The 17,254-nt window shown below is 41.0% G+C and overlaps 1 protein-coding gene and 1 non-coding gene across 2 annotated transcripts in view; one reads left to right on the top strand and one right to left on the bottom strand.

The window, feature by feature from the left end:
- The window catches only part of LOC138962019 (ubiquitin carboxyl-terminal hydrolase 47-like), a 47,867-nt gene that overhangs the window by 21,897 nt on the left and 8,716 nt on the right, over positions 1 to 17,254 (bottom strand). Inside the window, exons 2-15 of the mRNA XM_070333710.1 lie at positions 16,825 to 17,031; positions 13,924 to 14,037; positions 13,277 to 13,412; positions 12,474 to 12,570; positions 12,104 to 12,185; positions 11,581 to 11,647; positions 10,750 to 10,889; positions 9,762 to 9,851; positions 6,994 to 7,089; positions 5,997 to 6,094; positions 5,348 to 5,508; positions 4,534 to 4,655; positions 1,071 to 1,150; positions 555 to 606 (exon numbers count right to left, since the gene is read on the bottom strand). Coding sequence (XP_070189811.1) covers positions 555 to 606; positions 1,071 to 1,150; positions 4,534 to 4,655; positions 5,348 to 5,508; positions 5,997 to 6,094; positions 6,994 to 7,089; positions 9,762 to 9,851; positions 10,750 to 10,889; positions 11,581 to 11,647; positions 12,104 to 12,185; positions 12,474 to 12,570; positions 13,277 to 13,412; positions 13,924 to 14,037; positions 16,825 to 17,031 — 1,542 coding nt within the window. The remainder of the gene's footprint in view (positions 1 to 554; positions 607 to 1,070; positions 1,151 to 4,533; positions 4,656 to 5,347; positions 5,509 to 5,996; positions 6,095 to 6,993; positions 7,090 to 9,761; positions 9,852 to 10,749; positions 10,890 to 11,580; positions 11,648 to 12,103; positions 12,186 to 12,473; positions 12,571 to 13,276; positions 13,413 to 13,923; positions 14,038 to 16,824; positions 17,032 to 17,254) is intronic.
- On the top strand, positions 7,677 to 7,828 carry LOC138963356 (U12 minor spliceosomal RNA). Its single transcript, XR_011454818.1, has one exon. It is a non-coding gene; the product is annotated as a U12 minor spliceosomal RNA (small nuclear RNA).

Genomic DNA, 17,254 nt, shown 5'->3' with positions numbered 1-17,254 from the left:
CAAATGGAAGGGTGTTTGTACTGTGTGTAAAAGCCTGACAGTATCTGTGATGGTTTACGGGAGGCTTACTGTCCGGGCGTGATTTCCGGTATTGAATATTCATAACAGCCGTCCAGCACCAAAACGAGGCGCCATTGTTGTAGAGGAGCAAGTCCACGAAAATAAATTCTTTGAAAATTTCTCACACTCGACAGAAAGCAGCCAGGATGTTCCCGTTCGGTGAGCGTTCAAATGGAAGTATGCTTGTACTGTATGTAGACGCTCGGGGAGCTCTGTGATGGTTTACGGGAGGCTTACTGTGCCTTTAACTATAATACAAAAACAACAATTTATGTTGCTGAAATGGAAATGGTCCACTTTAGTTATTTTTGAAACTTTCATTTACTTATCATCCCATTATTATGAAAAATACGCATCAGAACCTCTCTCAAGTAAGCAGTCCAGATTTTCACTTGAATTAATCTTCAAATGAAACAGTAGTGTCACTGTCAAGGCAACCAAAATAAGAAATTGAATCAAAATGATTTAAATGAACAAATGAAATAATTCTTTACCTTTGAGACTTGTTGATCATTAAAGCTGTACCACTGACCATCCGTGAATGACCTGAAATCGAGAGAGAAAAATCAGAGAGAGAGAGAGAGAGAGAGAGAGAGAAAGAGAAAGAGAGAGAGAGAGAGAGAGAGAGAGAGAGAGAGAGAGAGAGAGAGAAGAGAAATAGAGAGAGAGAGAGAGAGAGAGAGAGAGAGAGAGAGAGAGAGAGAGAGAGAGAGAGAGAGAGAGAGAGAAATACATGACCCATTAACACAGACCCATTAACACTCAAATCCTTGATCTAACCTGGCCCAGCCGAGCATCTTGCATCAGAATGGTTAAACGTTATTAATGTCATAGAGCCGAGCGTGGCAGTATTTTGTTATCAGATTTCTTAAGCACCACAGCTGTAATTTATTGAGCAAGGCTTGAGCATTTTAAAATGAAAATGCTAACACATCACAAGTGTGATCGATAAAAATAACTACAAAAAAGACAACGACGGAAGTCGTCACATCAAAGAAGAAATCACTCACTTGATGTAGGCGTAGTAATGACCGCCAGCTGCACTGCCCGAGTGAATCATGATGGAGAAGAGTTCATACACATACGGACCCTGCAAAGGTACATTATACACACATTAAACACCGAAAAGTGGCATGCTATTCTTCTTCTTCTTCTGCGTTCGTGGGCTGAAACTCCCACGTACACTCGTGTTTTTTGCACGAGTGGAATTTTACGTGTATGACCGTTTTTTACCCCGCCATTTAGGCAGCCATACGCCGTTTTCGGAGGAAGCATGCTGGGTATTTTCGTGTTTCTATAACCCACCGAACTCTGACATAGATTACAGGATCTTTTTCGTGCGCACTTGGTCTTGTGCTTGCGTGTACACACGCGGGTGTTCGGACACCGAGGAGAGCCTGCACACAAAGTTGACTCTGAGAAATAAATCTCTCGCCGAACGTGGGGACGAACTCACGCCGACAGCGGCCAACTGGATACAAATCCAGCGCGCTACCGACTGAGCTACATCCCCGCCTACATGCTATTCAAAGACCAATCTTCTAAAAATTTGACAGCTGTTTTTGCATCATCGCAAACTATTGTTAAACAAGAATAAAAAAACAATCAAGTTATGTTATAGGAACGTTTAATTCGGAAAAAACAAAATGCTACAGTCACTGATCCTCGACCCAGCGGTCTTTTAAGGGCAGGTGGGCCAGTGCAAAATTGACCAAATCGTTCAAAACACTGTTTTGGGTATTTTAGCAGATTATGTTTCCATAACATACCTATCATCCATGTGTGTCGGTGTTTTTGTCAAAAGTGTCCTATTTATCTGTCAATAAAGACAAAATGTGAACATGTGGGGCATTGATTGTCTTCTGTAGTCGATATTCCCCCGCCAAAAAATGTCTCATTTCAAAGGCTAGTTACGGCTTTGTCCTCAGCAAAACAGTGCATTCACGACATACGAAACTGCGCAGGAGCTCTTGACCTATAACATGACATCAGTGTTTTGATGAATGTTCCATTCACTCAGCCACTTGTCCGTTGCAAAGGCAGCAATCGTAATCGAACGGAAATGTCCTTATTTGGAAGGTACTCGACATCCATTGGTTCGTTTCATAAACCGAAATCGGGAACCAGTTTACTTTGTGAGTGCGCATGCTCAGCTTACGAATTTTGCATACGGAAACTACCGAAGAGACTCTCGGCCATGACGGGAACACCCGAAGTTCACTCGGTTTTACAGCATCCTGGTTACACATCAAACGATCGGTGACAACCGAAAGCGAATTTTTCCTTGAAAAACAACCTTTGATACGATAACAATGGCTCGAAATAAGAAAGAGGACAATGTCTTTATTAGTTCGGTTAGCAACAACAAGTAGTTCCGCTGGTACTAGGCCAAAGTTTGGATTCTGTCGGTGTTTCCGATACAGAGGAAAGCTTTGATCTCCACGCAGATCCACAGGTCGCCATTTCCGAACACGCCATGCAGCACACTTTTTACGTCTCGGCACTGGCTTGCTTTGCGCTGAATTTGAGTCAGTTTCTGTGCAGTATCTCCTCGACAAGCAAGTTGAGCATTTGCTACGCAAAAAAAACAAAAACAGGAGAAAGTATCCAACATCAGTCAGATTATCGGTAATGTTTGCTGGGCCTGCCATTTCCCGAACGAAACTGGATCAGCAACTGTTTGTATCAATCTGCACTTTCGTAAATTCCGTCACTGTCTTGACGAACTGTGTCATTTTCTTCACCACGATACACAGTTCATTGCGAAGAGCTTCCTCAGTAAATCGTCCAGATTCCACGTACGATTTGTTGTCAAAAAACAACTCAAACGAAAGTTTCAAACTCATCATCCTCCATCTTGCTTGTCGAAGCACCAAAGTACTGTATCGATGTAAAAACAAAAGCAGAAAACTTCGAGGAAACCAACAAATCGACGAGATAACGGAAGGAAATAAGTCTCGTTCTGGCTCAAGTAAGTTACCGTTAAAAATACCGTTATTCTCGCATGCAAATACAAACGAGAATCGGGTCATTGATACACGTTTAGCGCTGGGGCAGTATCCCCATGCTGGTTAACAGAGGGAAAGAAGGGATGGACGCATAAATTCTCTGCTGGCGTGCTAAAGGCTAAGTAGTTTGCAATTCAAATAAACTAAGCTGTTCATTCATAACACAGTTTTGTCCTTGTATGTCTGTTTCAATAGTGTTTCTGTGGTGTTCAATCTTCAATGTCGTTTTTCTCAGTTCAGCCATTTTGCCTACGGTTACGTCTTGGGTTACGCGATTTCTCTGGCTGTAATTTAGCTACAGCAATATTTTCTTTTGTAGTTTGTGCAGAATATAACATTCTGGGGGATTACGAAGGGATTATGCTGAAATTTTATTATAGTCATATCCAGATTATTTCAAAAAATAATTTCGCAAGCGTTACCCTAAAGTTTGACAGTTGTAACAAAGAAGTGTTCCTAACTCCAAATATAAATATAATAAACAAGATCTGCTTCGTAATCCCCTAGAGCATACCCAGAAGGATAAAATAAAACAATAATTAGAAGTGTGACAATCACATCTGATGAAAATCCGTGTATCTCCTGTACTCCACTTTTGTCTGTATTTTGACTGTTTTTGTCGCGTAAAACAAAAACCAGCAACCGAAAATACAAAAAGTGACTATTCTTTGTCATCATTTGTTCATTTCTTTCATAAAATAACATTCAGACACAATAAAACATTCAAAATTAAAAAAAAAGTAGTGCACTGGCCCACCTCCCCTTAAGTGGACACTAATAAAACAGAAAATAAAAGTTTTTGGATTATTGTTAAGCAAGAGACAAATCTTGTGTGAACTGTGAGTTCTCACTGCAAGCTTCAAAAGGAGACAACAAAAATTCAGACTGAGCCAGTTTTACTATCTTCATGAAAGTTTTTCTTTTCTTCAAAAGAATGACCAGGAGAGACAACCATCATGAGAATATGTTATGCAATATCAAAGTTCACTCATTTTTAACTACAGTGGTACCCCTCTTAATAAATCTGAGATAATTGGGTCTCAAAATGGAGTAAGTTTAAAAATGGGGGTACATTTCCAGAAGCTATGAACAGAAAATGTGACCCTCCACCACGAAATGAGTCGCATGTCACCTCGCGCGGTTCTGCGCTAGGCTTAATATAAGTCCGGGGGGACTGTGGTAAAAGTGTGAGGGTCACCTTAGTCACAGGCTTATAACTCTGTTTTCGCTCTTTTCTAAAACGGTTTTCACCACTGGATAGAGCATAAAAAACTCTTTTAAAAAAATGTAAAAATATGAAAATCATGCAAAGGTGACATGCAACTCATTTCGTGGTGGAGGGTCACAAATGTGAAATAAAGAAGGTCTTAAATTGGGGGGGATCATAAAAGGGGAGTTCCACTGTACCAGACAAGATTCTGGACCCGATCAAACCACCTACTCAAAAGCGCCAGTCTATCATTACCTTTGAAGCGAGTTCTCTGGCGTTGCGGTCGTTGGTGGCAGCTTCACTGCTGACACTGGAGGCATCGCTGTTAGAGGAAGCTGCTGATCCTCCCGCCTCCATCTCTATCCCCTCGTCAATGGCTGGATTAAAGAAGGTGACATTGTTATTTCTCTTCTTTCCCCCTTCAATGCTATCCCCCTCTTCGCATGGTTGAAACAAAGTGAATCCGCAGATCATTGCTAACCCTAACTCTTACCTGTTTTAATAGCTTATTGAAAACTGCAAGACTTCTCTCTGGCGTAAATGTGCATATCATTTTTTCTCTCTCTCATCTTTACCAAAACAGACTCGCAATTAGTTTCTATAATATTATCCTTTCGGATAAGAGGAACACCTTCAGCGAATAACCAAATGAATATAATCTGGACTGTTCTGATTGTTCTGTCTACCCTAGTCCTTTCTTTTGATGGAACCAACAACTCTTGGACAGATTCATGTTTGCTGGCTATTGCTGAACCATCCATCGGGGGCCCGGGTAGCTCAGTGGGTAGAGCACCGGACTTGTGATCCTAGGGTCACGGGTTCAAATCCAGGCCGGGGCAGACACGGGTCAACTCTATGAGACAGTATCCATGTCCCACCCCCATGTCACGACAGTAGCATATAAAATACCTCGATCATTCTGCCATAAGTGCAGGTGGCTGATTACACCAAAACACTCATACCCCTGTTTATCTCGTCTAAAGTCAGGGTACCACCCAGGGAACATGCCCCTAATGGTTTCACCGTGAGGGTGTACAACAACAATATCATCACAAACATTCCACTCTACCTTCGTCCCCGCTGTCAGCGATGGTGGTGGTGGTGGCAGCGCATGGTTTGGCATCCTCCGACGCTGCACTCTCCGCCCCTGCCTCCGGTATCTCCGCCAAGTCTCCGTTCTCCACTAACTCGCTGAACCGGTTTAGGTCCAGGATCTCCGGAAATGTCATTCTGCACACAAGGTTGAAGATTCAATAAAGACATTTTCTTCTTTTCATGGAAAGAACTTTTTTTTTTATGTACAGCAACTGTTTTTCTTCCTCCTCCAATCCTTTCTCTCTAAAATGTATGGCTGTAAAATCAACTCAACTGACCTCTCTCTTCATACACCATGTTGTATCACCTCTCTGGATGCATATATGTGTGTGTGTGTGTGTGTGTGTGTGTGTGTGTGTGTGTGTGTGTGTGTGTGTGTGTGTGTGTGTGTGTGTGTGTGTGATCGCGCGGGTGTGTGCGTGCGTGCGAGTGAGCATGCATTGGCGTATACTTTGATGCACATAAAAAGAGATACATGAATTGTTTTTGTTGTTGTGGATTTTATTTTACTTTTTCAGAAAGAATTTTACTTTCAGCTGTGACAAAGCTCATTAAGTGCACATCTGCACACATTAGATACGGTTTCACGTTATTCAAAGGTTACATGTTATTTCTACACTCACCTGTCATTCAGTTTGATACGATGCAAAGTGTTGTAGTCAAAGTCAAATCGTTTCAGCTGCAAGGTTAGTAAGTATGGAAAAGTCATGAACTTCAGACCCTGAAACAGAAGAAAAACCAACATGCTAATGAACGATTTGGCCCCAAAAGAAGGCTATCGTAACTCACAATGCCAGACAGGTTTGCTCCAACAATTCTTTCCAGCAGCGATTCACCTATAAACATCTTTTGCCCAACTAACAACTGTGTCTCCAGAACAATTTAAAATTATAGTTACACACTGTTTTAGGCAATACATAAAAGAACAATAAACCCACAAAACTGAAGAGAATAAAACGTTAATTCAGTAAGTGAAGTCAAGCAAACAAAAGCATTGTACAAAGGAAATGCTCCAATAATATCCCAGACATTATTCTAACAAGAAGAGCAAACGCTCGATCGAGTCACTTTCGCAGTTCTGAATATTATATGAGGCATCAGATGGACAGGAAGAAATTGCTATTCACAACACAATGAGTCACGTTCACATAAAATTTGAGCCCGGTCACTTTTATAGTTTCCGAGAAAAGCCCAACGTTAAGTTGTGTGTTGCCGAACAGAAAAGGCTAGTTATCTCCCTTGTTTTTCTGATAACGTTCGTAAAAGGCTACAGATGTAAATACTTTGATGTAAAGAATAATCCTACAAAGTTTCAATCACATCCGATGAACTTTGTCAAAGATATAAAATGTCTAATTTTTCCTTTGACGCTGACCTGTGACCTTGAAAAAGGTCAAAGGTCAACGAAACCATCGTTAAAGTGTAGAGGTCATTGGAGGTCACGACTAAACAAAATATGAGCCCGATCGCTTTGATAGTTTCCGAGAAAAGTCCAACGTTAAGGTGGTGTCTACGGACGGCCGGCCGGACAGACTAACACTGACCGATTACATAGAGTCACTTTTTCTCAAGTGACTCAAAAAGGTCAAACATCAGGCACTGAAATAAACTGACACCTACCTTATGTGCATTGCACTTTTTATTGCATTTTTCACAGAAATACTGATTGGCCCCCTCCAACGTTTCTGGTTGAACAAACGCTTCCAATGAATCCTCCTGCAACAAATAAACACAAATGAAATAGACAACAAGCTATATTAGCTACTCTTTCATGACAGACATTTTTAAAAACTAACAAAGATTACTGGTAAAATTAATCTGCAAATCGACAACCAAACAATGCTTAGGTAAGACCATACGACCTGAATGAAACGCTTGATTAAAGTAGAGGTTTTCATAATTTCATGACTAAGCTGCAGCTGCAATTTTCTACTTCAGCATTATTTGTTGGGGTTGGGGGGAGGGTGTAAGGTTGAGTCAAGATATCTTTGTGATTGGTTGCCCAACTCTAGGAAGAGTTGTGCAAGACCACCACTTCCGCAGAATTATCCGGAGTTACTTCCCCTGAATAATTCAGTCTGAAGTGTTGAAACTCAACAGTTTCACATCAAATAACAATCCAAACGAAGACCTTAATGAAGAAGAAACAGCCACTCCTAGCTCTCTACCTAGCAACCACATATCATAACCAAGACTCAAAGCCCTGCCCCTAAAAGTAACAGTTTTATTACATAATACACAATACACCAAAAACTTTCATATGGTAATTATTCGTTAGGCGCCAGTTTTCACCAACTTACTTCATGCCTCAAACTAATGAGTAAGGAAAATAATGAGCCTGGTTAACGACAGGCTCCTGGACTAGAATGTTCCAGAAGTATTTCTCTAGGGGTACAGGTCGCCCTCAGGTGACCCGCCTACTTCGCGGGATGCCTGCATGGTTGTGATCTGCCCTAACAATTCTAATGAAAAGTCAGTTTCATCCTTAAGATTATCTGATCACACATGCCCCCTAAAAGCAAATGACTTTTGAAAAAAGACATGATTGAAAGAGCGAGTCTTCTAGCACACAAAAATGAAGACATTTTCAGATGACAATCACACACCAAGCTTGTTAAATTACCCCTTAACGTTTTCAGCAAGATCCTTCTGAAACATTACTGAAAAAGCTGAAAGATAAGTTATTGGAGGAAGAATGTTCAAGGACTTGCATGCACAGCTTAACTCTTAGCATCCTGTACTGTTCTCTATAGAGTAATGCTCATATCCTGTAAGGATTTGTGAAAATGAGCCATAAATAGGGTTACTCGGCAAAATGTGTGTAACTTTTGTATTTGTTGATAGATTTGCTTTATATTTTAGGGGAGGTTAGCACTTAGGTTGTTCTACATGCCTAGTATGTTACTTTAGTTTTATTTACCCTTTTACCTGTAAAAAATTAAACTTAATTAGCAATTGCAGGTGTTATTATATGTGTGTGTGTTAATAAAACATTTTCATGGACAACTTTCTTATGTTGTGGTGTTTAAAGTGTACAGACATCATGCCAAGAAGTAAACATGCACACCACTGACCTTTGGATGACTTTATAATGCATTATTGATGAACGAAATCACAGGTACCAATAAGTCACGTTTTCTTCTATTCACAGTTTTCACTTCAAAACTAATGTCAGTCAGAATGCAATTTCCACAACAGTTTTCAAATGTATTAGTGTCTCCGGGAAAAGTTGAAGAAAATACTCCACTGGTTTGGCATCTAATCCCAAAGGCATAGTTGGTCCAAATTCACTTTCAAAAGGTTCTTTTTCGAAGTCCTCAATAATGTCCACCCATTCTGCATCAGAGTCAACTTCTGCGTCGGACTCAGAACTATCGATCTCTACCTCCGAATCAAAATCACTGAGATCGGCAGTGTGCACTGTAGACACTGAAATATCACTCTGGTTGTCAACACCAAGTCCCTGCGCTCTTTCTGCGATTAACTGATCGATTAAATCGCCAAATTCTGATCCACTGTCGGACGCATCATCTGCCATGGCGGCCACAAGGTGTGCAGAAAAAAATCCGAGAAAAATTGCGCTAAAACAACCCCAAACAAAGAAAACTGCAGTCAGCGGGAACAGACGACGCAACTAGAACGTTTCCGGAAGTGGACTAAACCTTCTCTCTCGCACAGAAGAGCTCCAACTTCCTTTGAGGTCATTTCTAAAAATGGCATCAGCGAGTTGCGGTTTCGTGCGGTACAGGACTGACATAGAGGTGCGGTTTCATGCGGTACAGGACGCTAAGAGTTAATGAGTGTTGCTTCCACAAGAGATAATGCAATTGAGACAATGCCAAAAGGTGACGTTTTCATGTCAGTATGTCCCAAATGACATCACCAGTACATTTTTCATTCTATCTAATCTGTTTTCGTTCTATTTTTTCTAATAACATGCGTTAACAATTGATTGCCAACTGGAATGGAAGAGCACAAAAAGTGTAACTTGATATGTAGTTTCTCTAGAGGGAAAAACATCTTCCACTTTCATGTCAGTGTGTCCCATGCAACATACATTTGCCAAACAGCTATGTGCAAGTAGATTATTTGTTAGTGGTATAGAAAATACTGATCAACAATTAAAGTCAGTTTTCACATTCATTTTCTACCTATTTCTTATTTGTTTATTCTGTTGGCAATGGTGAAATGTCAGCAATCGTGTGTCATTCGGGACAGTAGACATGACACCTGACCTTTTGTCACTGTCTCAATTCCGTTTAAGTTTCTCACTCCCACCACAAAGTTGCAAGGTTGCTGACTCACGGGAAGGTCATGAAAAAGCCTGGGTACAAAATGACTTAAATGGGGAGAAGGGTATTTTGAAAAGATGAATGTTTCCCACTCACCACACTGCAATAGGCCTGGTTTGATCCGAAGGGCCGCACCACCAGAGGAATGTCCAGGTAGGAGTCTATCCTTGCACTCTCATTCTCACACTGTCAAACAAAACACACACGCATGACTTCAACTGTCAATGATATTACCATCAGCAAATATACACATGTGCCTTTCTGTAATCCGAAATACTTGAAATCAAAGCTGTTGCATGTAAAACCAGCAGGTACATCAAACCATTTACATGTTTTAACACAACTACATCAAGGAACATCTTAATTTGTGTACAGTGGAACCCTCTTTTCAGACACCCCCCCCCCCCCCTGCCACCCCCACCCCCCAATTCAAGACACCCTCCCTTATAAGACCCTGGTTTTTTTTTAGACTTTTGTTTTGACGGCAGTGCTAATTTAGTAACACATATTTCCCCCTAAAAATGTGAACTCTGTGCGGAACCTCTGGAAAAAGGAATCAATCAGCTTCAACATATATTGCCATTACTTGTATGTTGATTGTCCCTCCAATCTCCCAGTGGTATAGATGTAATAGAAATAACCTGTCGCTCTTGCTCCACGTTGTTCGTCATGTTTGTATTGTTTTGTATTGCACAGTTGCTGCGCTAGGTAGCACTGGGTGGTAGGCTAGTCCCACAGCCCATGGTATGAAACTGGGCTCAAGGGTGAATCCAGAAAAGCACTAGCATGCCTACCAACCCAACACTGTTTTTGTTTTCATAGGTACGCTGTCCCTTTTATCTTTCACTCCAGGGACATTAGGCGCACAAACCAATGAGGATAGTTGCCTTGTACAGGGATTTCCTCAGTATACAGAAGAAGTAGAAATGAACACAACAACTTCTGTAACTACTCATAATTTTTTCATTCCAGAACAAATTAACAACAGTTGTCGAAGTAAAAAAAAAAGAGACATCCATGGATCAAACAAAAACAGTGGGTAAAATCACAGCATTATTAATGCAGCAAAAGTGCACATATGTACCTCGAGACACTTGACGTAGTCCTTGAGCTTGCCCTGGTATAGGTGGTTGATGAGGTTAGACTGGTCTGTGCCCTGCCAGGTGTGCTCCAGGGCGTCAAACATCACTCGGCACAGCTCCTGCACGTCATGCTGCTGCCACACTGTACATCAGACACGACAAACACTTAGATGGGATGCTTTTTTTTCTCCTATTTATTTGTTACGGATATTATTGTGTTTTATATTCGATGAAAAACAAAGTGAATATTTTAGAATGAGAATTACAAGCACCCATGAAGTATGTTTTTGAGAATCGCTTTGCACGACCCCCATCACATACACACACACATTCATGCACAAGTGTGTGATCGCACGCACACACACACAATGCACACACACACACACAGCTCCATCCACACACCAAGGAGTGTCTGATCTTTCAGCAGAGAATGGCAACTATTTTTACACTCTGTTAGTCTTTTAGCAATATTTCATCTGCAGATTTGACTGGTCAATAGATACATAGATTTTATTTATTTCTTAGTGATCATTCAGAAAATAAATTTCTTTCACGGATGAGAGTGTAAAACTGGTTTTCACTTCCCGGAACTCGATTAACTGCGTGAGGTTGTCAGATCAGAGATGCAATAGTTCAAGGCTAAGACTCCAGGTGTGTTTTTTAGATATTGAGACAATTCAGTCATATCACCCTCCCTGTGTGTTTTCTAGGTATAGAGACAATTCAGTCATATCAATGTACCGGGCAAGGCCTACACAAATACTTCTGACAGAGCCGACACAAGAGCACTTTGAGAAAGAACCGCCACTCCAAATACACATGACTATGATTACCTTCACTGCTGTCCCAACCAAAGCTTTTGGTCAAGTCAGTCGTTTCCACAGATCTTTTGCCGCTTGTCTGAGACAGAAAGCAAACAGGCTCAAGAAAAAACCCAAATGTAAGCATGGTTATATGGCTAGTAAAATCTCACAAGGAGGAACCACTCATTTTGTCAGGGGTTATGCTGACTGAGTGATTTGTGTAGGTTGATGCAAAAAAAAAAACCCACGGATTTCACACAGTGATTAGGATAAAATGCATCTAGCACCTTAAAAATACAATATTCACACAATATATTTTACAATAAATACAACCCCTGTTCATAAATGTTTCTCTCTCTCTCTTCTTTTTGACAGGGGAAGGAGGGTGGGAAAGTCGGAGAGTGCTGAGGAAAGAGGGGGTGAAGAATAAATAATGAGCTGTCAGAAACACTAACTGAATGTCTCCTCTTTACAATGCATGAAAATCATCAGCTGTGACTCTCACAGTACTCTACAGTGAAAGACTTTCCAAAATGTTTAGTGAGGTACAAACCTGGAGCTGAAGAAACAAGCGCTGGAGCTGGAAAGGAATGCTCTTGCTTGCATCATCATCTTTCCTCTTCTTGTATAACCACCTGAAAGATAAACATCAATCAGACTATATCTCATCCACCTGTATGTGAAAGCATTATAACTCATCTTTTGCCACAGACAACTCTATCCTAAATTTGCCTGAGGTTCAATTCGACTGTGGAACAGCCTAGACATTTTAAGTCAAATACATTTAGAACTAAAGATGGCTGAAACAAATATGACTGGCATAAAAATGTAGTTAGATTGAAAGGAAAATAATCTCAACATATTCAAATGTTTGCATAAACTGTCTCATGGGACTGAAAACTAGAACAACATGAATGAAATACCTGTACAAAGCGTTGCGAAACTCAGGAGTCATGAACAAGGTTTGCAGAAGACTGTTCAGGTAGCATGTCATTGCTTGGTTCACTAGCCCAACATAACCTGCACAATGATTGAAACGAAAACTTAAAATCTGCATGATCAACATCATGAGCACAGACACACACACACACACGCACGCAAATACTGTAAGGCAAAAAAAAAAAATAGGTCTGTTTACGGTAACATAGGCCCAAAAAATAGGGTCGGTAGGTCGGGATTGTTTTTATTTTTATTTTTTTTTTTTTTCCCAAAAAACCATATTTTTACGTTATTTTGCAAAAAAAAACAAGGATTTTTTTTTCTTTTCCCCAAATGCCAAAAAAAAAAGTCTAGGGTCGCGCGAAAAAACTAGGGTCGGTCGGGTTACCGTAAACAGACCTATTTTTTTTTTTGGCCTAAACATTCACAACTTCACCTGCAAATGACCTGTTTCACAAACTTTTTTGATTTGCTTCTGTTGTTGATGCTGTTTTATTTTCTGCCTGACTTACAATTTCTTTGTATCATTTGTGTTTGTCTCAAAAACACTAGAGTAAGCACAGCCTATCATCCTTGTGCACTCTTCAAGCTACTGGATAACTTATCTGCGACTTGCACAGAATATATAGTCAGTGGAAGACAGACACAGACAGATAAAACATTCTGCAGATAAATAATACTAATAAACACAGATAAAGCATTCTAATTTATTAAGGAGATTTCTAATGACACAGACAGACACATAAAACATACTTATGACAGACTGAACATGTAGTAGTGTGCCCACCTGTGTCTGACTTGATGAGAGCGGTGGAGTAGGAGTAGTCGAAGGAGGTGGAGGCAGGGTAGGTGTCATAGTTGCTGGCGCTGTTCTGGTAGACGCTGCCAGACGACGCCTGGCTCTCGTAGCCTGACATCTCCTCCTAGGGAAAAGAGAACGCAAATCTAAAGAAGGCATCCAGCAAAGAAAAACTGAGTTATCATGAAATCATTTCAGTTGATGAATTATTCTGTCAAAACAAGGTTGAACCTCAAGTCTGACAAAACATCTTACCTCTGCGTAATGCATGTGCCACTACCTTTTTCTTCCGAACATACAGGCAGTCACAAGTTTTTCTCCTGAAGAATTATTACACACAAAAAGAGTTGGGTTTTGACAGCATCATACCGAAAAAATTGTAACCCTGTATCAAAATTACTGAGCTCTAAACAGACAATATTAAGTAGACTAAATCATTTAAGTTACCACGGGTGGTGCGCACAAAAAAAGCATAACTGGGTGTGACGTAAGTGCTGGGCCGGGTTGATTGTAACTGAGACTTGTTTGAGATTTTAAGCAATTGGACCCATGGCTTGATTCCCATTCAGTTGCGCACTTTTTCAAGCACACCACCCCAGGTCGCACTTTGATAAAAACACTGTATCTTGTCTCACCTCACGCTGCGGTGATTTACCCTCCACTTCGTAGATGGCGAAGTTGTGTCGTCGAAGCTCCTGGCTGCAGATGGAGGCCAGAGGGGCGTCAGCCTGCTGCTCTTCCAAAGTCAACTGCGCACACAATTACAAACACCATTTTAGTTCATGTACAAAACTCATGCTGGAGGTAGTTCAGCCTTTAAACTTAAACCATAAAGGGCTGTGTGCTACAGACGAGGCGAGCGGAGCATTAGCCTGCTCTTCCAATGTGACCTGCACATAAAATTGCAAACACCATTATAAGTACATGTACAAAACTCATGCTTGAGGTAGTTCAGCCCTTGAACTTAACCATATGTATGTGTGTACTGCAGATGAGGCGAGCGGAGCATTAGCCTGCTCTTCCAATGTGACCTGCACATAAAATTACAAGCACCATTTTAAGTATAAAACTCATGCTGGAGGGCACAGTACTTGCAATGAAAGGACACCCTTGGGACCAACAAAAAGGGTCCTGGTCGCGACACACATAAATTGGTCAAGATAATAAGAGAGGGGCCTCATGAGACAGGTAGTGAGGTACCACTGTAGTTCAGCCCTTACACTAGGTAACTGCACTGTTCCTCTGTCTGTGGCTGCTAATACTCCATGGATTAAAACACAGCGGCACTTGTAACGTAAAGCCCCTCAAAAAGTAGAAACCTTCCATACAATTGTACCTGTCATGAATGGACAACTACAATGCAGGAGCATATTGGCCACTCCCTTTCATCACAGATACCACTCTCTGATACCTGGACTTCAAATTTCACAACCTTGGCAAGAATGTTCACACAAACATAAACAAAATAAAGACACAATATTTCAGTACCAAAGGTTTGGAATCCATCCTGATGCTGCAGGTAAAAAGCATCCACTTAGACCATGCACATTGATATATATATATATACACATGTTACTTTTTTCTCTTCAAAGTCAGGGTTGGCCTTTTCCCCACTTATAAGAGCAAATTGCCAGGTTAGTTGACTAATCACACTCCCTACTACATTTAGTTTTTTGTTTTTCCCCTCCCCCCTCGGTTCAATCCATTCGGAATTATACTCCTGAGGGCATTTACTGATTTAGCCTGTAAATTGTAAACAGTGCTTTGAAATTCAATCATTCAAAATAAGAAGATGGGCGTGGTTTTGTGACCGGAAAAGACATCACTTCCTTATATCAGTAAGAGATAACTGCTGTTCATCTGGGAAAGACCTTTCAATGACCCAGGAACACTCTTTCAAAGCTTAAACACTGGCAGTCTCCAGTGCAATAACAAAATTAAAAAATCCTTCCTGAAAAATAATTTGTCCACTAATCAGTCTAATGACAAGTCTTTGTTTCAATTTCATAGACCAAATAGTATGTAAATGAGCTGCCTTGAAACAACAAAACATTAAGAACAGCAGGGATGTACAAGATGTCTTCACTGTCTGGTAAATGGCATGGAGACAATTCATTGCTTTCTCCTTCCATTTTAAGACTAGATATGTTTCAACAACCACTGAATTGCAGAACTACTTTCATACACTGACATACACTGATACAGTCTGTTTCTGCACTCATGGAGTTAGTCTTATTCCATTGCAGACAACATATATTTACATTTTCTGATAATACTTTTGCGCAAGCTGTAGCCGCCATTAAAATTGCATGTATGTGTTAATGCCCATCATTTAACTCTTCTACCTTGACAATACATCAAACCCAAATTATTCAATTCACCAGAGGTGGGACTCTCTTGTGATGAAAAACGAGGAAAATCTTTTTTTCTAGGGGGATTGCCCAAAATGTTGATAAATGGTACATTAAGATCTGTGCAATCTGGTGCATTCTGAGACTAAAATTCAACTTGTTTGGATCAGGATAAAAAGACATTCTCCTCCCCCCCGAAAAACCAACCAAACAAAAAAAACACTTTCACACAACAATGGTGCATACTAACGTAATATACAAGGTATTCATAATCCAATACTGGCAATAGTATGATCCCAGTGACGCCCCAATGCATTGAAGCTCAAAGTGACTTTTACTATTAGTTATCAGGAGTTTTCAGTCGGCACAATGTAACTCTCAAGCCTCCAGTGTTCTGTTCATCTTCACTTCTTTCCATATCATTCAGTCAACAAGTTATAGATACTGTGATGAAATGGGACGCGGAAAAATAGATTACCCCAGCGGAATTCGTAAGTTGTGTCCGCGGAAATCCGCGGAAAAGTCCCACCCCTGTTCACAACCCATGGGCCACTGATGTTTAAAAGGGGGCGGGGACGTAGCTCAGTTGGTAGCGCGCTGGCTTTGTAGACAGTTGGTCGCTATCAGCGTGGGTTCGATCCCCACGTTCGGCGAGAGATTTATTTCTCGGAGTCAACTTTCGGTGTCCGAACACCCCCGTGTGCACACATGCGCACGAAAAAGATCCCACGTTCACAGCGAAAGTCTCAGGGCTTGGAAAACACGAAGACACGCATGCATCATCTCTCGTCTCTGATTATCATGATCGTATTTCGATACTTTGACGAGACAAACCCAATGCTGATGTGTCGAAGAAGACAGCCACAGCGGGCTTGTTCGAATCAAAGTATCACACCATATCCTCAGCGTATTACCAATACTTTGTCCCAATATAGACCAGTTGGTCTAAGAGGACGTTAAACCCTAATAGTCAGCCTGATGTTTAAAATTTGAAGATAACCCATAAGAATTCCCTTCAGCGTGTCAAAAGGTGCATCGCAATTTGTAATGTAAACTGTATAGTCTGTTTTGTCTCTGACAGTGACACACATATATATATATATATATGAAAACACACAAAAACACAGTGAAAAAACACCCAATGACAATGAGTAACACACACAAATCTCATCATCGCACACTCACATCACCAAGGGTTTCGCCCGCCTGCTGTTCGTAGTGCACTGATACGGTTTCGTGCACATAGCCGCACAGCTTGGTGATCTCCTTGGCAGCATTGCTGAGGGTGGTGGAGGCGGGCAAGTTGAGGGTGTGTTTGCGTCCGGTGCTCTGGGTATCCACCAAATCACGGATGATACACAAAACTTTCTGGTCGTCCACACCTGACACCACCTGCAACAGGTATACAGTCTCTGATAACTATACACAGAACACCTGAAAACCACACCTGAATTTCTCTTTTTGATATAATAAAGTGTTCTATGTCTATATCAGTATATGATTACAAATGTATTATTATTAGTTTCCCAAAGCTGCAGCAGGGCTCGACAATAACGAATGCCCGACAGCCCGGGGCAAGCGTTTGGACCTGTCGGGCAAGTAAGGCCTAAAAAAA

The sequence above is a fragment of the Littorina saxatilis genome, linkage group LG3 (genome assembly GCF_037325665.1).
Source record: "Littorina saxatilis isolate snail1 linkage group LG3, US_GU_Lsax_2.0, whole genome shotgun sequence".
NCBI lineage: Eukaryota > Metazoa > Mollusca > Gastropoda > Littorinimorpha > Littorinidae > Littorina > Littorina saxatilis.
The sequence above is the reverse complement of the archived record's forward strand: the minus strand, read 5'-3'. Positions and strand labels throughout refer to the sequence as shown.